The 25,175-nt window shown below is 46.3% G+C and overlaps 1 protein-coding gene and 1 pseudogene across 1 annotated transcript; one reads left to right on the top strand and one right to left on the bottom strand.

Moving 5' to 3' along the window:
- Positions 1 to 116: 116 nt before the first annotated feature.
- ZNF341 (zinc finger protein 341) lies at positions 117 to 20,734 on the bottom strand. Its single transcript, XM_038572988.1, has 7 exons — positions 20,601 to 20,734; positions 14,898 to 15,008; positions 12,687 to 12,883; positions 9,994 to 10,143; positions 6,234 to 6,482; positions 2,020 to 2,215; positions 117 to 271 (listed from the first exon to the last, which is right to left on the bottom strand). Exons 1-7 carry the CDS (start codon positions 20,629 to 20,631, stop codon positions 117 to 119), a joined length of 1,089 nt encoding a protein of 362 aa, XP_038428916.1. The 5' UTR covers positions 20,632 to 20,734.
- On the top strand, positions 23,792 to 25,049 carry LOC100686595 (translocase of inner mitochondrial membrane 8 homolog A (yeast) pseudogene; annotated as a pseudogene).

The following is a 25,175-nucleotide window of genomic DNA, read 5'->3' as shown; positions in this document are numbered from 1 at the left end:
CCTGAGACAGAAGAGGGAAAAACTGACCTGCCTTGGACCAGAGGTCTGAGAACCATAACAGAATGGATGGGGTCAGGTCACCACCCTGGCAAGAGGACTGAGAGGGAGCCTTGTTTCTACTGTGGATGGCCTCCCGACCTGGGCTGCCGAGGAGCCACCTGCCCCACCACACCTGGGTACCTTCGGATGTGCTGCTGCAGGTCGAAGTTTTTGGTGAATGACTTGTCACAGTATGAGCACTTGAGTTTCTGAGCCTTTGGCTTCCCTGCAGCTGAAAAACAAGATTGGGGTGGGGGTGTGAGGCTAGTGTATAATTGAAGGCAACAAGAGCAGCCTCCTACTATTCTGTGTGTTGGACGTGGGGCCAGAAAGCCCAGACCCTGGGAGGTCCAAACCCACGGACAGGCAGGGGAAGAAGCACAGAGCCTCTAACACTGCCTGGAGGAGGAAAGCCCGGGACATGTTCTGGCTAGAAGAGCAGAACAACCTCTGAAAGGCTCCCCTCTGCCCTTGGATAAAAATCCAACCACCGGTTTACCACCGCCTTCAGCCTACGGTGTGATCCTGGAGACCCGGGATCGAGTCCGGCATCAGGTTCCCTGCATGGAGCCTGCTTCTCCCTCTGCCTGTGTCCCTGCCTCTCTCTCTCTGTGTCTCTCATGAATAAATAAATAAAATCTTTAAAAAAAAAAATCCAACCTCTCTGCTGTAGCCTACAGGGCTATGCATCCTCTGCTTCCTGCCAACCTCATCCTTCTCTCCATCCAGCTGCAGTGGACTCCTTGCTAACCTTGAAAAACATCAAGCATGGTCCCACTTCAGGGCTTGTGCACCTGTTGTTCCTCCTTGCCTGGTATGCTCATCCCTCAGATAGCCACAAAGCTGCTTCCTTCTCATCCCTAGATAGAGAAGTAGCATCATTTTCCAGTCTCTCCCCATTATTCTCAATCATAGTACCCTGCTAATCTCCTTCCTGGAGCATCCCATAAACAATTATCCTGTTTTCCCTGTGTGTCTTTCCCATTAACTTGTAACTGAGGGCAGAGAAATCATGGACCATGATGCTGGGTCCTCAGTACCGGACACTGAGCCTGGCACACAGACACTCAACATATATTTGTAAAAGGAGGAATAGAAGTAGTTGACTAGAAAGCCCCTAAAAAATCCTTGATTTCTGTGCCCTCCCCTTCTACCACCACTTTCTAACACTGCCCCTGTCCCATCCTTAGCACCTCTGAAGGGGTGACAGACACTGCTGCTTGCCTTCGTAACATCCACTGCCCCCCTCCTTTCCTCAGAAATCCCCTGAATAATGGGAACATCAATGTTCCTAGCTAAAAGAGACATTTCCCAGATTCCTTTGCAGCTAGAGATAGTCATATGACTGAGTTGTGATCAATGAGATCTAAGTGAAAGCATCATGCAGAACTTCTAGAAGCTGGGAGATGCCCCTTCTATTCTTTTTACTGCTTGGAATATGAACTTGATGAGTGGAACTCCAGCAGCCATATTACGTGATAAGGCACCCTGATAACAGAAGCTATAAGGGCGCCTGGGTGGCTCAGTCACTTAAGTGTCTGCTTTCAGCACAGGTCATGATCCCAGGGTCCTGAGATCCCAGGCCCTATGTAGGGGTCCCTGCTCAGCGGGGAACCTGCTTCTCCCTCTCCCTCTGCCTGCCACTCCCTGGCTCGTGCTCTGTCAAATAAATAAACTAAAAAAATAATAATAATAAATAAAAAAGCAGCTATGCCCGAGGGGTAGCAGAGCAAAAAAACAGAAGAAATATGGGGGCCTGATGACCACATAAGGACACAATTTCCAAAATACCTGTCATTTGCCTTGTTTCACACAGGAGAAAAATAAAATTCTATCATTTAAAGTCACTCTTATTTTGGATTTTTCACTACACACAACCAAACTTAATCCAAACCAACACAAATGGAAAGACCAGAACTAGGCAGCCTTATGGACAATTGAATGCTGAGGAGAGATGCCCCTGGTAAGCTGTGGGCCCACCTTCTGGGAGTCCGCTGGCACCTTTGGCCCGTCGGGTCTTCAGCGTTGGTGGGGAGTCAAAGGTGGCCACTGTGCCCCCCGTGGCACTGGTCATGGGGGCAGCAGGGTTTGGTCCTTTCGGTTTGAATCCCTGTTTGCCAGGGCTGTATACTGGAGGCGTGGGGTATACTGGAGCCTCCACACACTGGTTTGGCACCTAGAAGGTCAGCACAGTTAGGAAGAGAGGCCTGGAAAGGATAGAAAAGAACTATACAAGCCAGGGGGACCCTTACTGTGGCCCTGGCTAATCTCAGCCTCTTCCCACCTACATCACAATCCTAACCCCTTCATCTGGCTCAGTGATTCCAGTTACTCCCAAGACCTTATAGAACTTAATGGAGCCGACACACTAAAAGCAGCTTTGGAGGGGTTAGGTTAGACTCTGCCACTTATTTTTCTAAGTGATCTTGGTAAGTCTTTTAACATCTCTCAGTTTGGAGGCACCTGGGTGGCTTAGTGTTTGAGCGTCTGCCTTTGGCTCAGGTCATGGTCCCAGGTCCTGGGAGGTCTAGGGAGCCTGCCTCCCTCTGCCTATGTCTCTATCTCTGTCTCTCTGTCTTTCATGAATAAATAAATAAAAAATCTTAAAGGAAAAAAAAATCTCTCAGTTTCATATCTGTAAAATGAGAATAATCAGAGTACTCCTCTCATTGGGTTGTTTGTGAGGATAAAATTAGTTAACAGGTAAAAAGCTTAGAATGGTGCCAGCATATAGTAAATAATAAACCTTAGCTACTGCTATTGCATTACTGGTACTAGGAGGAGTTTGTTAGCACAGGAGAACCAGGAAGTCAGAAGGATCTGTGCCCTCACCAGCAACCCCACTTCCTAACTAACCCTGCCTAATCTAGTAGGTATCTCTCAACTGAGAACTGACACTGAAACTACAAGAAATTCATTCACATCAAATGAATTCTGAGCTACTCAAACCTAGTTAATACTAAGCTTACATCATAACACTGGGGCATTGTGAAAAATTCATTAATTCAATGATTTACTCATTATTCATTGGTTTTCCCAGGCTGGCCTAACAAAAATTTTGCTTCCTATCCTTCTCTGCTTTTGTTTTCTTTGTAGAATTATCATTATTTAATAAATTATGTGTTTTACTTACTTATCTATTATCTGCCTAGTTCCATGAAGGCAGGGACTTTTGGTCTCTTTTTGTTAACTGTTCTATCCCCAAACCTGGAGTAATCCTTGGCACAGAGTGGGCATTCAATAAATATTTACTGAATCAGTGAATTCATTTATACATTATAATATAATGATGCATAAAAATATGCACTTGTTCAGATGACCAAAACATATTTGTCAGATATATTTGGTCTTTGTCCACAGATCCTGAAAATGCTTCAAAGCCATAAAAGTGAAATGGGTAACTTATTTATTTATTTTTGTTTTATTATTAATGAAAGTAGCTTTTGGCCCTGATCCAAGGGCAGGCTGGTTGCTGAGAGGACCAACTATCTGACAGATGGGTCAGAACATTAAGTCCCATACCCCAACCTCTGGGGAGTGAGGAAGAGCTGGAGGTTGAATCAGCCACAGCCAATGACATAATCATGATTATGTAATAAAGCCTCCATAAAAACTGCAAAGGACTGGGTTTGGACAGCTTCCAGGTTGGCGAACACAGGGATGTGCAGGGTGAGTGGCCACCCAGAGTGGGCACAGAAGCTCCATGCTCCCTTCCCCATACCTCACCCCATGTATCTCTTCATTGGATACATGTTGATCTGTATCCTTTATTATATCCTTTAACAAACTGATAAACGTAAATGTTCCCCTGAGTTCCATGAGCTGCTCTAGCAAATTAATAGAACCTAAGGAGAAGGTCTCTGGAACCTCCAATCTGTGGTCCATCAGAAGCATAGGTTGCTTGCAACTGGATAAAGTGGGGGTGAGGATAATCTTGCAGGACTGAACCTTTAACCTGTGGAATTTGCTGTTATCTCCAGGTAGATAGCATCAGAGTTGAGTTGGGATTCTTGGACACTGTGCTGCTGTCTGAGAATTGCTTGGCATTGGGGGTGGGGGATGGGACCCCACCCAACATTGGAATTAGGTCCAGGAACCAAACAGGTGATATCCGTGGATGTAGGTATCGGGCATCCAATATGGCACCACGTGATATGGTAGGTGCTTCTGCTAGATCTTGTCTGTTGGCCTTGGATGCCATTCCTACACCCTTCCAGGCTCTCCCCTGATATGCACACTCTCAGACTCCCTTGCCAGCAAGGTTCTGAGCACACATTAGGTAGTGCCCATGAGAAGCACATACATGATATCTGGAAGGCAGAGGGAGGTAGAAACTGCTTTCCTCTGGCAGCAGTGGTGGGAGACAGGAAGGTCTGTAGTCCTAACTTTTGGAGTAGTTGGTTGAACTCTACAATCCCCTCCTGACCACTAGCTTCGAGGACAACAGGGCAGCAACAGAATCCTATAGCTTTCCCACCTCTGGGCCAGGAAGGAGCATCCTGGCCCTCTGGGCCAAGCCACAACAGTAAATTTGAAAACCAGTGACACCGCCAGCTCTTCTTTTTGCTCCATCTAGCCCTTCCCAAGCCACCTTTGTAAGCACCTGACCTCGTATATTAAATCCCTTTGCCAGAAAACCTAGAGTGGTCCCTATTTTCTTGACCAATACAGCACTCGATAAATATGTACCACATGGATGAATTTACCCATCATTCAAGTCATTACTGAGCAATTACATGACTGCCATAGGGTTTGCTCTCTTTATCCTCAGGGGATAAACGGGAGTTCTCATTTCAGAGGAGAGAAGACTGAGGTCAGAGGGCCCTATTTCAGATACCTATTAGAGGTATACCTCAGGCCAGGGACTCTGCTACGGGCTAAGGATGCCAAATCAAAGAAGACTCTGCCCTCAAAGAGCACCCTTGTCCTCATGGAAATAAACAGCACTCCCTCTGGTCTGGCCCTCTCTGCATATGGGCCACCACCATACTCTCAGCATCTCACTGACTTAATTTGTTGTTGTTTTTTTTAACTAAACAAAGGGAAGCTTGCTCTATTCCCCCTGGCTAGGACAAATCCTCTGCAGGCTCTCATAGCATTATGTGGGTGGTGGGATTTTCCCATTGGTCTGGTTCTCTTTAGATATGTATGCTCCCTGACGTGGAATGTCTATATGGCCAGGTGAGTGGGAATTAATGTGACCTCAAGTGTAGGCAGGCTCTTGCTGTCAGAACCACACCTCCTAGCAGTGGGGTCTGGGCAGGTTCTGAACTCTGAGTACCTTGAGCTTGTAGCAGAGAATTAGTGTGGTACATGGTGTACTGATGGCACCATGGTTTCGATTCTATCACTCCCAATACCTGTGCCCTTCGCAGCATGATTTGCAGCTTTTCCCATCAAGATGTGGCATCTTTTTCCCTACTACTTAAATCTAAGCTGGCCTTGTGACCTGCTTTGACCAACAGAAGTGATTCCGTCACAAGCCTAAGCTCCAAGAGGCCGCAAGCATTTCTGCTTACATTACTGCACCTCCACTGCTGCTGTGAGAACATGCCTGGCTAACCTGCTAGAGGATGAGAGATGCACTGGAGCAGAGCTGGGTCACCCAACTCATCCCACCACAAGCCATCCTGGAGCAGCTGACAGCTGCCATCTCCAGACACCTAGAGCCAAGATCAGCAGAACTGCCAAGCAATGTCCATGCAAGAACAATAAACACATTTTGCTGTATACCACTGAGGTTCTATGGATATTGCTTACACAACCATAGCTAGCCCATATATCTAGCTTCTTAAAAATGTAAGAGACTGGGGCGCCTTGCGTATCCGACTCTTGATTTCAGCTCAAGTCACAATCTCGGGGTCCTGGGATCAAGCCCCACATCGGGCTCTCTGCTCAGCAGGAAGTCTGCTTCTCCCTCTTCACCTGCCACCCTCCCCCCACGTTCATGCACCCTCTTTCTCTCTCTTAAATAAATAAATAAATAAATAAATAAATAAATAAATAAAATCTTAAAAAAAATAAAGTCCTCTCCCATGATGTGGATACACCCCTGATCTGGGTGTATCCTTATCTCCCATGGTACCTCTGGCACAGTATCTGGCACACAGCTGGTGCTTGGGAAAGGTTCAGATTACCCATGATAACCATAACCAGTTTCTCCACCTCCACCCCAAATCCCAATCTCTGCTCACCTCCAGGGGTGGGTAGGGCTGCATTCCTAATGCCTGGATCTCCACTGTGCCACTCCCAGCCAGGGGCGCTGTGGCACTGTACACCTCCACCACACCATTTCCGCCAGGGTTGGGACGCCCAGGGGGGCCCAGGCTCTGGGGTGGGGGTGGGGGCTGGGGCGGTGGGGGTGGGGGCAGTGGTGGAGGGGGTGGAGGAGGTGGCGGAGGCTGGGTGAGGTAGCTGGGTGCAGAATGCATGTTCAGGCTGCTCTGAAATCAGAAGAGAAAATTAAAGTGTCACATCCTCTTGATAGCAGCTGTCTTCTTATCAGTGAGGAAGGACATTTGCCTTAGCTAGCCACATGGAAAAAAGAGCCCCTCACCAGGCAGCTCAGAGAACAGCACTGACAGGACACATGGTAACACAGTCATAGAACAATATGGAGGAAGCATCAGCCGGGTGCCACTGCCCCTTTTCTCTTATACATGACTGAGTTGATCAAGCAGTCCCCACGTTGCTGTCTTAGGAGGGCTTGCTTGTGGGACCAGCTCTTGAATGGCCTCTGAGAATCTGCCTTGTGGAAGGTTGCCTATGATCAATAAAGCTATTTTGCTCACCTAGGGCACTAGATCATTCTTTTTTTTTTTTTTTTTTTTTATTTATGATAGTCACAGAGAGAGAGAGAGAGGGGCAGAGATACAGGCAGAGGGAGAAGCAGGCTCCATGCACCGGGAGCCTGATGTGGGATTCGATCCCGGGTCTCCAGGATCGTGCCCTGGGCCAAAGGCAGGCGCCAAACCACTGCGCCACCCAGGGATCCCCAGGGCACTGATCATTCTGTACCAGGTTACTTAGACTATATGGACAGTGTGATCTGTAGCGAATACTTCCTTTCCTTCTAAGAGTCTGGGATTTTGGTCACTGCGGCACCTACATGTGCAATCCCCAATTAAAGCCCTGGCCCTCAAATCTTAGGTGTGCTTCCTGGGCAGAAACATGTACACATGTTGCTGCTCTTCACTGCTGGAGGGAAAAGTGTTTTATGTAATCTCTCCCCATTTCCCCAAGAGGAGGAACAGTAGAAACCTATGCCTGGATTCCTCCAGACCCCAGCTGATGTATTTTCCCCTTGCTGATCCTTTGTCAGGAATAAACCACAGCCAAGAATACAACCATCCTGAGTCCTAGGAGTCTATCCAGAGAGTCGTTGAATGTGTGGGTGGCTGTCGATCCCTGAAATGCAGGCCACTGACTTCTAGAAATTTATTCCACAAAAATAATGAAGCAGGTGGGCAAAGATATGCATACATGGATGGTTCTCCAGTAGTTTTTATAACAGCAAAAAATGGTAATGACCTGCATATCTATTAACAGAAGCCTAGCTATAGAGAGGATGGTCCATCCAAATAATGGAATATTTGACAGCTATTAAAATAATAGTGAGGGATCCCTGGGTGGCGCAGCGGTTTGGCGCCTGCCTTTGACCCAGGGCGCGATCCTGGGGACCCGGGATCGAATCCCACGTCGGGCTCCCGGTGCATGGAGCCTGCTTCTCCCTCTGCCTGTCTCTGCTTCTCTCTCTGTGTGACTATCATAAATAAATAAAAATTTAAAAAAAATAATAATAGTGATCAGGAGCACCTGGCTGGCTCAGCTGGTAGAGCATGCAAGTCTTGATCTCTGGGCCGTGAGTTCAAGGCCCTTGCTCGGTGAAAAGCTTACTTTAAAAAAAATGATGGTGATTAGTATTTCATAAAAGATGCTCCTCTTAATTGCTATTTCTTGGGTTCCACAGTTGACCATGTTTGGGGAAAAACCTAGGGCAACAAAAATCAAAAGTGTTTAATTGCAGGGGAAAAAAACAAAAAACAAAAAAACAAAACAAAACAAAACAAAAAAAACAGGGATAGGGCAAGGAAAGCAGTAGAATGCCTCCACCCTAGACTGGTGTGACCAGAGATTCTTTTTGTATTGGGACATCCCAAAGAGCTACTCTTCTGAGGAACATTTTGGGAAATACTGATATAGAATTGTAGGCATAGATAATGACTAAGCAAAAGACAAAATAAAAAAGCAAGTTTCAGAAGAGTGCATATTAACACGGTCCACTGATATAGACATGTATATTATAAATGCAATTTGTAAGCTGTTTCTCTCTATTTGCATTCAAAGATCAAGAAAGACAGATGCCATAATTCTAGCAGTGTTTTCTTTGGGTGGGAGAGAGTAATAGGTGATTGATTAACTGGCTGACTTTCCAACTTTTCTTCTTTTTAAAAAAATTTTTAAAAAGATTTTAAGTGATCTTCACACCCAATGTGGGGCTCAAACTCACAACCCTGAGATTAAGAGTCACATGCTTTACAGACAAGCCAACCAGGTGCCCCCCAACTTTTATTCTGAAAAATCTCAAACCTACAGAAAGGCTGCAAAAAGAACATAGTAATCAGGGGCTCCTGGTTGGCTCAGTGAGTAGAGCGTGTGACTCTTGATCTCATGGTCTTGAGTTCAAGACCCACATGGGCATAGAGAATACTTTAAAAAAAAAAAAAAAAAGAGTACACTTTAAAAAAATGATGGTGATCAGTATTTCATAAAAGATGCTCCTTTTTATACATCATCTAAATTTACCAGTTGTTATCATTTTGCCACATCTGCAATGTGCATTTGTGTGTGTATCTGTACATACATACATGTTTATATTTGTGTTTTAGCATGCCACTTGACAGCTGCAGACATCACAACACTTTGTTTCTCAACACTGTATTCAGATGCATCTCCTAAGAAAGGGATATTCTCCTATATAACCACAATTTGACAATCACACTCAGGAAACTGCATATTAATATAATGCTATTACCTAAAATATTCAAATTCCTCCATATTTTCAATTCCCATGTCCCAATAATGCCTTTAGAGTCTTTTCCCCCCAATCCAGGATCCAACGAAGATTGCATATTGCTGGGGGAAGGGTGGGCAAAATGGGTGAAGGCAAGTGGGTGAAGGGCAGACAAAAAAGAAAAAAAAAAAAAAAAGAATTGCACATTGTAGTCACTTGCCGTGTCTCTCTAGTTTCCAGATTATGAGTAATTAAACTTTGTTTTTACTTTTCTATTATGTATTTTCTAATGTTTTCCAATGGACATGGAACAATGTTAAGAATAAAGTAAGAGGGGGCGCCTGGGTGTGTTCAGTCAGTTAAGGCGTCCAATTCTTGATTTCAGCCCAGGTCATGATTTCAGGGTTGTGGGACTGAGCCCCATATGGGGCTCTGTGCTCAGCAGGAAGTCTGCTTGAGATTCTCTCTCTCTCCCTTACCCTCTACCCCTCCCCTCCCTGCCCCCCCTCCCCGCCCACATACCTCTGCTCACTCTGCCTCTCAAATAAATAATCTTAAAAAAAAAAAAAAGGAAAAAAACAGGAAGGGTGTTTGGCTGGTTCAGTTAGTACAGCATGTGCCTCTTGATCTTGGGGTTGTGAGGTTATGAGTTCAAGCTCGATGTTGGGCATGGAGCCTACTTATTCAAAAAAAAGAAGAATAAAAATAGGAGTCACAATAGCCAGACTATGGCTGTAAAACCCCAAAGTAATATTCTCAGTCCCAACTGAATTGACAGCTTCCCTACCCACAGCAAGGCAGGCCAAGGGGAGACGGACAGTCTCTCTTCAGCATAAGATAACTGACCCCAACCACTCTTCTTTCTACAAGGTTCCAAATCCACAGTTGTCAACATACAGGCCCGGAATCAAGGCCCTAGGAGAAGCCGACCCCCTCCTTACCTGCACAGGCGGAGGGCCCTGGGGCATAGGCTGGTCCAGGGACGTGAAGGCCGACATGGCAGACATGAGCACATCATCACTCACCAAGATGTTCCCCTGCACCAGGGTCTGGATCAGTGGGGATGGGGGCACTGTAATGTACGTGGAGATCTGGGTAGTGTAAATGTGAGAGAGAGAGAGAAGAGAAGGAAAGAGAAGAGAAATGTTTGAGGCTCTGGAAGAAAACAAGGCATGATGTGAAAGACTTGGGTCGTGGAATCCCACAGACCTGTATTTCATTTCCACCTCTACTGCTCCCTCCTGTGTGATCCTGGGCAAGTCACTCCCCCTTTCTAAACTTCAATTTCCTTATCTATGAAATGAGAATAAGTCATACCCTTTTGTAAGATAACTACTCCATGACCCAGCAGTAATACTTTCTGGTATCTCTCTTAGAGAAACATTCACACATGTCCACAGGGAGTCCATGAACAAGAATATTCTATACAGCTTTATTTCTAATAGTGAATAACTGCAAATAACCTCAGTGACCATCAAAAGGGAAACAGAGTAAAAAATACAATATAGTTATAGCAAAGAATACTATGCAACAGACAAAAAGTATTGTATGAAAAATCAAATTATATAACATGCAAATTATATTTCTTACTTTAAAAATTCTAAAATAAAAAAATAAAAATTCTAAAATAATAGTACTATATAATTCTTGTGGGTATTTAAGTAAATATGTGAAAGTATCTCAAAAGGTTATGGCTACTCTTCAACAGTTACCTGGGGGTAGGGAAGAGGAATAGTGCCAAAAGGGCCTTGATTTGTAACATTCTAACTTTTAAAATGGAGATGGGAAATATGTATTACTTGCAAACATATAAATTAATAATAAAAATAATAATATGCTCTCAGGGTACTAATAAGGATGAAAGTTAGACCTTATAAGAAAGTGTCAAAGGTACAGGGACTGCTCCTCTCAGTGGATGTAAAGGGTTTTTATTTTATCGGTTGCTTTTCTTTATTAGCAGGCCCTTGGCATCTTCCTAGGTCACCTGTTTCTGTAGGCTCTCTGGGGACAATAGAAACTGGTCCCCAGGCCCCAGAGTCCCTCAACTAAGTAAGGACAGCCCAGGCAGGTAAGATGATGCCCTATCTCATGATCAGGAGAGACAGTGTAGATCCTGGATCACAAGTATTTTTACAACATCACATATATTAGGTTGATGAAAATGGGCAATCACAACCATGTCCATCCAAGTCACTTGGCAGTGGATTCATGTTTACCCACAACCAACTACTCATGTTCATTATTCCCTTGCCCAGGAGTGAAGGAATTTCCCTTTCTTTTATTGAAAAAAAGAGGGTGAAGGAATATTTTTATGCTAACCAACTCATAATCAGGAAGTGGGAAGAACCACCATGCTCTGGGTTAGGAGAGGTCTGTGGCAACCTGAGAAGTATCAGTGTACAAGTCCTATGGATCTGGGGGTGAATGCTTTTATTCTGACTGCAGGAATCATGTCTATACAATGGATGGAGAAAACATTTTAAAGGAATAAGGAGATAAGAGGAAGCCAGAAGGAAATCTGACCCCTTGACCTGGTATTCCAAGACATGTCCAACCTCCTTTATGAGGTCTCTTTGATCCCTCTAAGAGCCCCTGACCCATGGCATCTCTGTTCTCCTCTGACCTCCAGACTCGTAAATCTATCTGCATTTTCACAACCTCCACTTAAAGGTCTAGTAGGCATCTCAAATTCAGCATGACCAGTTGATCTCCTGACATCCCCCCAAATTTCTTCTTGCTGCTTTTCCCACTTCAGTAAATGGCAACTTCACCTCTGCAGTGGATCACCCTCAACTCCTCCTAATCTCATACCTCACATCCAACCCATCCACAAGCTCTATTGGCTCCATCTTCAAAACATTGCCAAGATCTCATCCCTTCTCTCTACCACTACTGCCACCATCCTGGTCAAGCCACCACCCCCCTATTGCCTGGATTGGTACAATAGCCCCCTAAAGGGTTTCCTGGGTTTCTCTCTTGACTCTCATCAAAATCTATTCTCTATACAGTAGCCAAAGTAATCTAGTTTAAGTGTAAATCAGACTATGTCCCTCTTCTGTTCAAAACCTTCCAAAAGCTCCCATCTCATTCAGAGTAAAAGCCCATGAGGCCCACATGCTTTCCACGGTCCCCCTATTGCCTGTTTGACCTTATCATCTTCCACCCTCCTCCTCACTCACTCAGCTCCAGCCACTCTCACCACCTTGCTATTCCTGGAATAAACCCAGCACACTCCCACCTCAGGGCCTTTGCACTTGCTGATCCCTTCTGAAATACTCTTCCCCAAACCAGCAGCATGACTCATCCTCTTACCACCTTAGGTCTCTGCTCCTATGTCACCTCTTCACAGAGCTCTTCCCCATGCACCATATATAAAATGGCAAAACCTCTCACCCCTGTCTTGGCATCCCCATCTCTCTGCACTTAACATCCTGACAAAAATATATCTCTACATATATGTTTGGGTAGTATTTCACCTAACTCCACGAGGGCCGTGATTCGGAATATTCGTCTATCACAGTGTCCGTGCAGTGCCTGACACACAGTGCATGCTCAAAAAAACCTTGAATGAATGAGTATGAATGAAGGAAGGAAGGAAGGAACGAACAAAACAAATAAGCAAATGAATGAATACCTGGCGATTGGCAGGAGGCGGGGCCTGCTGGACTGCTGTGGGTGCTGCCGAAGGCGTATAGATGCTGTTAGTGGCCAATGAGACTGTGGCCAGAGGTGGGGCATTCCCCTGGCACTGTTCCCGCTTGTGGGTCATAAATGCTGGCAGCGAGTTGAACTGCTTCTTACACTTCCCACAGAGAAAGACATCCTCATCGTCTAGGGGTCACACCCACACCGGAGCAGAGGGAGAGGAAAAATGATAAGAAGTGAGATAAATGAGAGGGCATCACAATGAGAGACAGGTGAAAATCTGCAGCTGGACCACAAGCATGGCCAACCTAACAGCAATCTGTGGCTCAGCGTGCATGTGTCGCGTGCTAACTTTGTGTTTTCAAGATTTCAAAACCACATAGGCACCTACAGGAATATCCAGCCATCTTTACTCAGGTATTAAAGAATTCAAAATCAGAAAGTAGTAGAGTAGGTGTGCTTCAAAGCTGAGAAATTCAGAATCTTTATCCAGCTGACTTTGTTCATCAGTCCCCAAATGGGCTACATGACCTTCTATGTCTCTGCATTCCCTGTTTCCTGCAAGCTGCTTCTCTCAGAACAACTCATTCTGCAAGACTCTGCTCAGATGTCACCTCCTTCAGGAAGCCTTCCCAAAGCTAGTCACCACAGTTCCCTTCTCTGGGTGCATCTCTCATTTTCACACTTTTCCCAGCACCACCAGACGTGAGTCCCCTGAAAGGGAGGAAATGAGTCTTAGTTTGCACTTGGGCATCCTTACTTATTTCCATAACTGTAATATCGCCTATATACACAGAAGGCCCTCAATGGAGATCTGTTGAATAAGTGAAAAACTAAATGATTAGCAAAAAATAAAATATTTTTAAAAATAATAATAAATAAATGAATGATTAGCTCTAGCTGACACCACCCACTGAGAATCGCTGGCTGTGCACTCTGCCAAGCACCTGCAACGTTGGGGCAGAAATGTCTACTTCTCGTTCAATATTCACTCTGCCTTCTTTGACAGTAATACAAATTTTAGTGGGAAACATGATTGTCTAATTAAAGACTGTATCTCTCAGCCTTCTTTGCAGCTAGACATGTCATGTGACTGAATTCTGATCAATAAGACAATAGCAAAAGTATACTGCCCACTCAACTTCCTTTTAAAAGGTGTATGACTTCTGCTTCATTCTTTCTTCCCTCCTGTTGGCTAGAATATAGAAATGAAAGTAGAAAGCCGGAGCAGCCAACCTGGACTGCAGGTAGAGGGCAACAGAACCATAAGAAAGAAAGGGTCTAGGATCCCTGGGTGGCTCAGCGGTTTAGTGCCTGCCTTCGGCTCAGGGCGTGATCCTGGGATCCCGGGATTGAGTCCTGCATTGGGCTCCCTGTGTGGGGCCTGCTTCTCCCTCTGCCTGTGTCTCTGCCTCTCTCTGTGTCTCTCATGAATAAATAAATAAAATCTTTAAAAATGAAAAAAAGAAAGAAAGGATCTGAGTCTTACCACATCTACCCCAAATGTACATCAGGACTTCATGTAACAGACAAATAAGTGTTTATCTGCACAAACCACAAGAAACATGCTCCTTATTTACAACAGCTGAAAGTCAATCCCAAGTATCCTCACAAGGTCACTATGAGGTAAAATTACTAGCCTCATTTTACAGATTTATAAACTGAGGCATAGAGAAGTTAACTTACTTGCCTAAGGTCATAGAGCCAGGAACTATGGGAATAAGGATTCAAACCCAGGTGAGCATCTCTCTGTGCCCAGAATGGTTCCCAAGTATTCAAAATATTTGTGGAATGAATAAATGAATGCATAGACTCACACAGTGCTCTAAAGTTCCTTGCCTTCTCTATGTCTCAGGTCCTGGCCTGAAAATTGGAGATTCATGCTCAACCTATTCTTGTCATAGAGGGGAGGATGAGAAATAATTTTTGGGTCAAAGGTACAAGTGTTACTAAGCTCCTAGCCATTCCCTATGTCATGATCCCCACATTCACTAAGTGATTGAGAAAGTGTGTCCTCATTGCTAAACAGAGAAAAGCATGAGCCTGAAGATCCAGGCTGGGAGGAAGGGGGAAGGGTTCAGACACTGACGGTATCCTGGGTACCCCAGCAGGCAGTTCACTCCCATACCCCTTCATAAGCCCCACCTGTTTTTCACAGAGAGCTACTGAACCTTCCCACTGAACCTGAGCAGACACTCACCCAATGGCTGGATAGCAGGAGGTGCACTGACAGTCTGGCCTGTTGGATCAGGGACTGCTCCTTGGCCATCCAACAATGACTGTACTGCCAGGACGGTCTGATTGTCCATTCCTGAAAAGAGAAATGGAGTCTCTGACTTCCTCTAACAAGCCAGACCCAACACAAGCCCTCCATGGCAAAGATGACCGGCTGTGCCCTGATATACATTCTCTAGTTCCATTGCAATAGAACCCAAGATTTTTGGGTGAAAATATGGCCCATAGGGCCCCACAATAAAGATTACATTTCCCATTTCGCAGCTGCTCATTTATTTATTTATTTATTTATTTATTTATTTATTTATTTATTTATTTATATTTTTTTATTTTTTACCCAGCTGCTGTTGAAACTAGGAAATGTCTAAATCCTGGACAATGGGATGTAAGGAAAAGTGTTCTATGGCAGTATCTGGGAAGTTTTCTTAAAACTGCCTGGTATGTGATGCCTTTCTTTGACCCACCCTCCATCCTGCTTCCTACAATAAGAATATGATAGTGGGAAGTCTAGCCATCATCCCAGATCATACAGATAAGGGTCAAACCCTCGGGATTGCAGGGCAAAAAGCTGGAGATCCTGGGTCCCTAAGAATTTTGTAGAACATAGTCACCGTTGTAGCTCTGGACTGTCTTCCTCTGGACTCCCATATGTGAGAAATGAACTTTTAGTCTGTTCAAGCCACTGCTAGATTGGGCTTCTCTCTTCCTCAGGGAAGTCTGATCCTAGATCATAAGCCCCTCCACAAATCATGTTACTGAGTCTTCCCCATCCTACCTCACAAATCCCACAGATTTGTTTGTACTTGGGTATCCTTGCTTCTCTTGTTTTCCAACACATGCTTCTCTTTTCAGTTCCTCAGTAAACAGTGTAATCTGAATTTATGACCAGGGCACCCATGAGAAGCTGAGTACTTCCACGTTTCCCAGTCAGCTGCCACTACTGCTGAGGTTCACAGTAGTACACTGCCTAGCCATGTCACCAGCTGGAGGGCAGCCCTCCTCGTATCTAAGTGGCCACCAAAGCACATTGCCTCCCTCAAAAAAAACAAAAAAAAAACAAAAAACAAACAAACAAACAAAAAAACAGTGCTTCCTTTTCACTGTCCCCACAGCCAAGGCTCTGCTTCCAATCTCTCAGCTTTTACCTGGACACCTGCTCCAGCTTCTACAGGCAATGCACGTTACAACCATTAGTGCTTGCAGCCAAAGTGAATTCATATTTTCTGTTGTCACACACATGCTGTCTCTCCTGAGGCCAACTCTTCCCTCCAAGCTCCCCTGCTCCCTCAGAAACCATTCTCCACCAACTGATCCTTTTCTTCACAGTATGCCTGCAACCTCTGCTTCCTATCAACAGCTCCACATGCTCAGGTCTCTCTAGAATGCCCTTTCTCAAGCCCACCTATCTCTCCTCCCTTCAATATCAAGCGTCCTTCTATCTCCTCTACCCACCTCTCAACCCTCCTCTACCTACTTCATGGGGCTTAAGCCCCATGAAAATCACCAAAGAACAGCATCGGATATTCCTTCCTGAGACACTCCCTTCTCTAGCTCTAGGATGCTTCCCTCTTGGGCCTTCTCCCATCTCTCTGCTCACTCCTTTCCAGCTTGCTTTGTTCTCTTCTGTCCATCCCCTAAACGCTCCTGTTTTGAAAGGTTCCTTCTGTCTAGATTCTCTCCCCTCTCTGGACAGACTCCCTTACCTCCCATCCAGTTCTCTCCAAAATCTAGAGCTCCAAACCTGAGGTTTGCTCCTCTGGATGAGCTTCAGTAAATCTTCTACTAATTTAGGCAAAATTGTGAGATTAGCATTTGTTTTTTAAAAGATTTTATTTATTAATTCATGAGAGGCAGAGACACAGGCAGAGGGAGAAACAGGCTCCCTTTAGGAAACCTGATGTGGACTTAATCAACCCCAGGACCCTGGGATCACCACCTGAGCCAAAGGCAGATGCTCAACCACTGAGCCACCCAGGTGCCCCGAGATTAGCATTTGTATGCCAATCTGTACATTAGTGTTCATAGCAGTTTTATTCATAATAAGAAAAAACTTGGGGTGCCTGGGTGGCTCAGTTGGCTAAGTGTCTGCCTTTGGCTCAGGTCATGATCTCAGAGTCCTGGGACAGAGCCCCACATAGGGCTCCCTGCTCAGTGGGGAGTCTGCTTCTCTCTCTGCCCCTCCCCCTCCTCATGTTGCCCCTCTCTCTCAAATAAATAAATAAAATCTTAAAAAAAAAAAAACTGGAAACAACTCAGATGTCCTTCAATGGGTATACAGTTAAACTGTGATATATCCATACCACGGAGTATGGATCCCCTGTATGCGGTGTTATACAACAGTTTTACACAATGTTTCATTGCAGGACACTAGGTAAAGGGTATGTGTGAATTTGCAAAAAAAAAAAAAATAATAATAATAATGCTTTTAAAATTAAAAAAATTGGGATGCCGGGGATCCCTGGGTGGCGCAGCAGTTTAGCGCCTGCCTTTGGCCCAGGTCATGATCCTGGAGTCCCAGGATCAAATCCCACGTCGGCCTCCCGGTGCATGGAGCCTGCTTCTCCCTCTGCCTATGTCTCTGCCTCTCTCTCTCTCTCTCTCTCTCTGTGACTATCATAAATAAATAAAAATTTAAAAAAAAAGAAAGAAAAGAAAAGTCTGATAGCAATTGAATTAAAAAAAAAAATTGGGATGCCTGGGTGGCTCAGCAGTTAAGCATCTGCCTTTGGCTCAGGTTGTGATCCTGGAGTCCCGGGATCAAGTCCCACATCAAGCTCCCCACAGGGACCCTGTTTCTCCCTCTGCCTATGTCTCTGCCCGTCTGTGTCTCTCATAAATAGATAAATAAAATCCTTAAAAAATAATAATAAAATTTAATAATAAAAATTTAAAAATAAAAAATTGACTCAAAAAGTACTGCCTGTCCAAACTATGGAGATAATCAAAAGATCAGTGATTGTTGGGGGTTTTGGGCGAGAAAGGTACAAATAGAACACAGAGGATTTTTAGAGCGTGAAAATGCTCTGTGATATTGTAATGATGGATACATCATTGTAGATTTGTCCAATAGAATGTGCAACACCACCGGTGAACATTAAGATAAATCATGGATTTTGAATGGTTACGATGCGGCAATGTAGATTCATCCTTGGTAGCAAATGTGCCATTCTGGTGAATTATGTTGATAATGGGGGAGGCTAGTGGTGTGTGAGGTCAGAGGCTATTCAGGAAATCTCTGTACTTTTCTTTCAACTTTGTTGTGAACCTAAAGCCACTAAAAGTAAAACGCCGTTTTAAAAAATGCTGCCTGTCTAAAACTGAGATCAAGCTAAGTGTGCCACCCCCATCCTGCAGTTTTACCTCTTCCAGTAATCCTCACCAACAAGAATAGGGACCAATGTCCACCCAGCCACAGCCCCTGGGACACCCCAACCCGTTTCCCTGCCCTCTTCACATTTCTAGTCTTTCAGCAAGTCTAGCCTATTCCGCCTCCCCTGCCTCTCTCAGATTCACTGTCTTCCATCCTGCAGCTGTCCCCAGGCTCAGGCCACCATCAATTCTCAGCAGGACAACTGTAGCTATTTCACTCATCTCCCTGTGGCCACTCCAGCCCCCTCCAGTGTTCTCAGAGCAGCCTGAGTGAACTTTATAAAACATATACATTTTTGTGTTGTTGCTCCCCTGCTGAAAACCCTTTCTCAGCTCTGCAGTGATTGCAAGATAAAATTCAGAAGTCTCGCCGCTAGCTCCTCACTCAGATGACCTTCTGTGAATCTTGGAAGACCTCTCTTCCCCCAGGGCTTTGCAAATGCAGTTCCTACTGCCCAGGTCATCTCTGGGTCCCCACAGTTCTGCTGTCTTTGCCCTAGCCCAGCACACATCACACTAACCTAGAAACTGATTTTTCGGGGATCCCTGGGTGGCTCAGCGGTTTGGCGCCTGCCTTTATTTAGCCCAGGGCGTGATCCTGCAGTCCCGGGATCGAGTCCCACATCGGGCTCCCTGCATGGAGCCTGCTTCTCCCTCTGCCTGTGTCTCTGCCTCTCTCTCTCTCTCTCTGTTCATCTCTCATGAATAAATAAATAAAATATTTTTTTTAAACTGATTTTTCTTTTAATTTCCTCATTATTCAATATATGAACACATTCTTGTAGTAAATATTCAAACATGGAGGACGTCCGTGGGACCTAAAGAGAAAGTAGGCCTCACCCTACTCTGTTGGTCTCCCAGAGGAAACCATTGACCCTGGCCCTCCACATCCCTCACCCATATCAGCGCTAAATGCCAGCTAAGGCAATCTTCTTTTACGGTGTACCTTTTCTATAATTTTGATAGTTACTTGTTCTATAGCTTCTATATGCCTCCCTCCCCACCCACTACCCTCAACCTCTGACTGTGTGGCAGGAATTGGGTCCAGTTCAGTGAGTATTCCTGAGACTGAAATTCTCCAGATGGGAGGAGGGTTAACCCCCATTTTATGGTGAGAGCCCTGATCCTCCAAGAAGTAAAGGGACATGGCTGAGATCTCCCAGGGGACTCAAGGTCTCAGTTACATACTACTAGTCCGGCCAACTCTCAGTCTGCACCCTAATTATGTGTATACTGATCTTGTCACACCCCTCTAGGTACATTCTCAGGTCTGTATCTCCCCTGGGACACAGTCCTGAGGTCACTAAGGCTCCTCCTCACCCACCCAGGTCCAGCAGGTGCATAGGGAGGCCTTCAGTGCTTGCTGTCTCCAAAGCCTGCAGTTCCCTGTGCCTGAGGTGCACTTCCATGCTAGGAACCCCCAGAGCACAGGACAATCAGTTGGTGCCCGGTGTTTATAGGTTTTGGTCTGAGGGCGCTGTGTCCCGGCCAGGCACACGGTGGACACCCATCGTTTCTTGGTCTGAGTGTATAAAGCTCTGCACCCCAGCAAGGTGCACAAAGTAGGCGCCTAGTGTTTGTTGGTTTGGGTCTGTGAGCAGAGTCCTGGCCTTGCACACCCGTAGCCCTATCCTTTCCTGGGCTGACGTTGAGAGGCTACCTCAAGGCATGAGGCACAGCTGGCGTGCTCCAGGCAAGCTCTTCGGGGTCAGGATGCCGAGTTAGGCTGCCTCGGCCGCCAAGCCCCTCCCGCCCCCGCACCACTGTCCCCGCGGGCTCCGCGCCGGCCGCTTCCACGGGGCGACCTCCCTCGCGACGCTCTCCCAGGCCCCGGCAGCTCGGCCTCCCCGGCTGTTCCCTCCAGGAAACCCCTCCCGCGCCGGCCCGCAGGCCCTCTGGGCTGACGCTGTTCCTGTCCAAGGCCACCCTCCCCGGCCCCGGCCGCGCCTCCCCGGCTGTTCTGCCCCGGTGCTCCCCCCACGGGGCCTTCTCTCCCCGCTGTTCCCGTCCCGCTACCCCCCCGCCGGGCCTCGGCTCTCGCCGCTGTTCTGGACCGATGCCCCCGCCCCCCGCCAAAGAGCCTCATCTCCGCCGCTGTTCCGGTCCCGGCCCCCCCCCACCCGCCGAGCCTCGGCTCCCGCGGCTGTTCCCGCCCGTGCCGCTCCCGCCCCGCGGCTGTTCCGGCCCTGGCGCCCTCCGCCCCGCGGCCGCCACGCGCCCTGGGCCCGGCGCTGCGAGGACGCGGCGGGAGGGGGCGCAACGCGGAACAGCCGCCTCCCCGGGCCCCGCCGCCGCTCACCCTCCAGGGCCTCGAAAATCGTCTGCGCCATCTTGGAGCTGCCGCCGTCTCGGGAGCTGATGCGGGGCTACGTGAGCATTGTGGGAACCGCGGTGGGGTCAGGGCCGCCAGGGGGCGCTCGGGAGCTGCCGCCGAGCCCCCCCCCGTCCTGGAAATTCAGCCGTGGCTCCCCTGGCCCCGCCTGGGTAACCCGGGCACCGGGATGTGGACCCCCATCCCTGTCTCACTTGAACCCCCAGTTCCGCACACTGCCCCCATCCCAGCCGCACACGGAGGGCCTCCCAATTGGGTTTGGGACCCCTCATACTATCTGGGCTTGCCACCCCGCCCCTGCACGTGAGACCCCCAGTTCTGCAACATGGAGCTTATTTCCACAGGGCATGGTATCCCCCGCCTAACCCGGACCACCCAACTCTGTCACGAGGACCTCCACGTAACCAAGACCTTTGCCTTAGCTGTACACGACTGATTTTCACCCCTTATCACACACTTACAGCCCGCAACCACAGTGAACCCCGTCTCTACCTATAGGGAGCCACCTGTCTCCTGAAGTGCCTCCCAGCTCAGCCTGGTCTTACTCCCCCATCATCTCAGAGATTCACCCATGGCTGTGGCTTAACCCCCCATTTCCACCTTTTGGGGACCTCCATCCTTGCCTCGTGGGATTGCCCATTCTGTCAGTTAAACCCCAGTACCCACCTCAGCAACCTCCAGCACAGCCTTATAGAGAGCCTATCCAGGTCTCCCAGGGATTTCTCCCCCACTCCAGTCCTCATTGGGACACCCCCTCCCCCATCCCATGCCAGTCTCTATCTCTTCCTAGTTCATGCTCCATTAACCACTACTTGAGGGTCTCCTATGCACCAAGTCCTATAATAGCTCCAGGGCCCAGTGCTCCTTTCCCCTGGAGTCAGGGATGGGGGAAGCAGACAGACATTCAATCCTGAAAATTATTTAATTACAAGGTGTGACGCTGGTTCCAAAGAAGTACACTTGGACCACAAGGAAGAGTCGAGGAGTGTGTGGAGGGGAGAGGCAACCAGAGAGGTACCATCAATCATGATCTCCTATGAATGTAGCCAGATCCAACAATTGGACTACCGTGAATTTGACTCTGAATGTTCTCATTGTTTTTTCTTAAATGCCTCTTTTAGTGTCATCCAAAGTAATAGCCATAAAAATCAGAATTTTCATTTTCTCATATTCACTAAATAAATATAATTCCTAAGAGTAAAAAATATTTGTTCAAAGGTCCTTTTCCCTTGAGGAACACTACCAGCCATTGTTCCTGATAAATTGCCTCACAGATCTTCCACCTACATACCCCCTCAAGGCCTATTGCTACTGGTGAACTCCCCATCTTGCTCCAAATACCACCCCTGTTTCCCCCAATACTATACACTTTCCCCCTTCCTATTCGCCCTTGCTATGACACAGAAAACCCTGAGCAAATGTCTCTCATTGAAGAACCTACTCTTTTCCTAGATTGTATGCCTCACCACCTTTCCTGGGAATTTTGGAGACCCAGGGCCCTCCTCAAGCTCTAAATCCCCCCTTTCTGTTGCCTCTCTGACAGGAGTGAGGCCATTGTTCCTTCCTCCGTGCATTTCCTTCAACATCCCCATTGATGCAGTGACCTCAGATTCTCATCCTCTCTCCCCTTCAAGAGCTTCTCAATATATAACTGTTCTTTTTAAAAATTATTCAAGTAGTAATACATTCACACTCACCTAATTAGAATTGAGGCTTGAACAACACGGGGTTGGGGTGCCAACCCTGCACACAGTTGAAAGTCCTGTGTAGGGATCCCTGGGTGGCGCAGCGGTTCAGCGCCTGCCTTTGGCCCAGGGCGCGATCCTGGAGACCCGGGATCGAATTCCACGTCGGGCTCCCGGTGCATGGAGCCTGCTTCTCCCTCTGCCTGTGTCTCTGCCTCTCTCTCTCTCTCTCTCTGACTATCATAAATAAATAAAAATTAAAAAAAAAAATCTTTAAAAAAAAAAGAAAATCCTGTGTATAACTTTTGACTCCCCCATAATGTAGCTACTAATGGCCTACTGTGACCAATAGCATAAAGTCAGTTAACAAATATTTGGTGTATTATATGTGTTATATACTGTATTCTTATAATAAAGCTAGAAAAAAGAAAATGCTATTAAGAAAATCATAAGGGGGATCCCTGGGTGGTGCAGCTGTTTAGCGCCTGCCTTTGGCTCAGGGCGTGATCCTGGAGACCCGGGATCGAGTCCCACGTCGGGCTCCCGGTGCATGGAGCCTGCTTCTCCCTCTGCCTGTGTCTCTTTCTCTGTGTGTGACCATCATAAAAAAAAAAAAAAATCATAAGGAAGGGGGCATCTGGCTGGCTTAGACGGTAGAACATGTGACTCTTAATCTTGGAGTTGGGGGATCCCTGGGTGGCTCAGCGGTTTAGCACCTGCCTTTGGCCCAGGGCGTGCTCCTAGAGTCCCGGGATCGAGTCCCACGATGGGCTCCCTGCATGGAGCCTGCTTCTCCCTCTGCCTGTATCTCTCTCTGTCTCTCTCTCTCTTCTCTCTCTCTCTCTCTCTCTCTCTCATTAATAAATAAAATCTTAAAAAAAAATACTCGGAGTTGTGAGTTTGAGCACCACATGGGGTGTAGATTACCTAAAATCTTTTTTAAAAGGCCAGGCGTGCCTGGGTGGCTTAGTAGGTTAAGCTTCTGACTCTTGGTTTCTGTTCAGGTCACGGTCTCAGGGTTGTGAGATCAAGCCTCGAGTCAGGCTCAGCACTCAGTGGGCAGTCTGCTTAGGATTCTCTCTCTCCTTCCCTTTCTGTCCTTTCCCCTACTTGGTGTTTGCTCTCTCTCTCTCCCTCTCTAAAATAAATAAGGTAAATCTTAAAAAAAAAAAAAGAAAAAAAGAAAAAAATCAGAAGAGAAAATACATTTATAGCACTATAGAATAAAATATTCACCTGCACAGCTCAAGCCCATTATTCAAGGGTTAACTGTAATTTAAAATATTTATTAAAGGGGTGCCTGAGTGGCTCAAGTTGATTAAGCCTCTGCCTTTGTCTCAAGTCATGATCTCAGGGTCCTGGGATGGAGTCCCACATCAGGCTTCCTGCTCAGCAGGGAGCCTACTTCTTCTCCCCATGCCCCTTTCCATGCTCATTTTCTCTCTCAAATAAATAAATAAAATCTTAGAAATAGGTTGTGGTTCCGGTTCCGTCGCGGAGACACGTGAAGGTCGGTGAGTTGGAGCACAGTTCGTCTAGGCACGTGTGGCGGTGCTGGGATGGATTCCTCCTCATCTTCATTCGTGGCGGGTTTGGGCTCGGTGGATCCACAGCTGCAGCATTTCATCGAGGTGGAGACTCAAAAGCAACGCTTCCAGCAACTGGTGCACCAGATGACGGAACTTTGTTGGGAGAAGTGCATGGACAAGCCTGGGCCAAAGTTGGACAGTCGGGCTGAGGCCTGTTTTGTGAACTGCGTTGAGCGCTTCATTGATACAAGCCAATTCATCTTGAATCGACTGGAACAGACCCAGAAATCCAAGCCAGCTTTCTCAGAAAGCATTTCTGACTGATCTCAGCATTACCTCTTTGGAAAAGGAAGCTAGTTCAAGAAATGAAGAACGGTTGATGGGATAGTTGAAGAAAAGGCTATGGGGGGATTGGCTCCCACCTTTGTCACTCTTGGGACATCCTGTCATCTGAGAATGAACAAAGACCAATTTTGTGTGGGGGGGGTTTTGAGGGTCATATATGTATTTAGTTGTGTTTTTTTAATGCTAATCTTGTGAAAACAATTGACAGATGAATGGGAAAACTACTAGATGCATATTACTGTATATGAGACTATGCTTTCTCAAAGTCCCATAAACTGCCCTCTATAATTTTGATAGAACTGCTTTCTCTAATTTGATAGTGGGACCACATAAAGTAAAATCTGTCATTTGTGTGGATTTATTTCAGATTTCTGGGGAGATTGATACATCTTTGTGTCTCTCAGAAAGGGTAGCAGGTGGAGAAAAGTAATTTGGTACTTAACTATAGGCCTCCTTATCTAGTGTTTGACTATCAATGCTGGAAAGAAATCTATGGGATGTTAATACAATACACTCAACTTTCTAGATTATCTCCTTCCCTTATGCTGTGATTTACTTTAATGTATAAGGTATCTCAAGGTAGTACAGGTAGCCTGTACTAGAGTGTCTAGAGGTCTTTAGATATAAAGGAATCTAGCCAGTGAGCATATTTCTCAGTACTAACCTGCCACAAGGAAGAAGCTTACTTACCCTGTATATCAGGGTCCAAAAAATTCAAAGATGTGCCTAAATAGGTTATAAAGATTTAAAGGCTAACAGCAGTTTCAGGTAGAGGTGCATGCCTAATGTTAACCTAGTATAGATTCCATTTACTGCATTCTTTTGATCACTGAAATAAAAGCTTATAAAAAATTCAAAAAAAATCTTATAAATATAAAATAAATAAAATATTTATTATATACATTTTGTGTTAGACATTGTTCTAGATACTGGGGTCATAGCCATGAACATAAAGACAAAAATCCTTGCTTTCATGGAGTCAT

Source organism: Canis lupus, chromosome 24, assembly GCF_011100685.1.
Source record: "Canis lupus familiaris isolate Mischka breed German Shepherd chromosome 24, alternate assembly UU_Cfam_GSD_1.0, whole genome shotgun sequence".
NCBI lineage: Eukaryota > Metazoa > Chordata > Mammalia > Carnivora > Canidae > Canis > Canis lupus.
This window is presented reverse-complemented; position numbering and strand designations above follow the sequence as displayed.

Bases quoted from the DNA above. Each gene is read 5' to 3' on its own strand.
- ZNF341 (XM_038572988.1), bottom strand. From the start codon at position 20,631: ATGGCGCAGACGATTTTCGAGGCCCTGGAGG. The intron at 15,009-20,600 runs GTGAGCGGCGGC...TTCTCTTTTCAG, and splicing joins GATTTTCGAGGCCCTGGAGG to GAATGGACAATCAGACCGTC. The intron at 12,884-14,897 runs GTGAGTGTCTGC...TGTGACCCCTAG, and splicing joins TCCTGCTATCCAGCCATTGG to ACGATGAGGATGTCTTTCTC.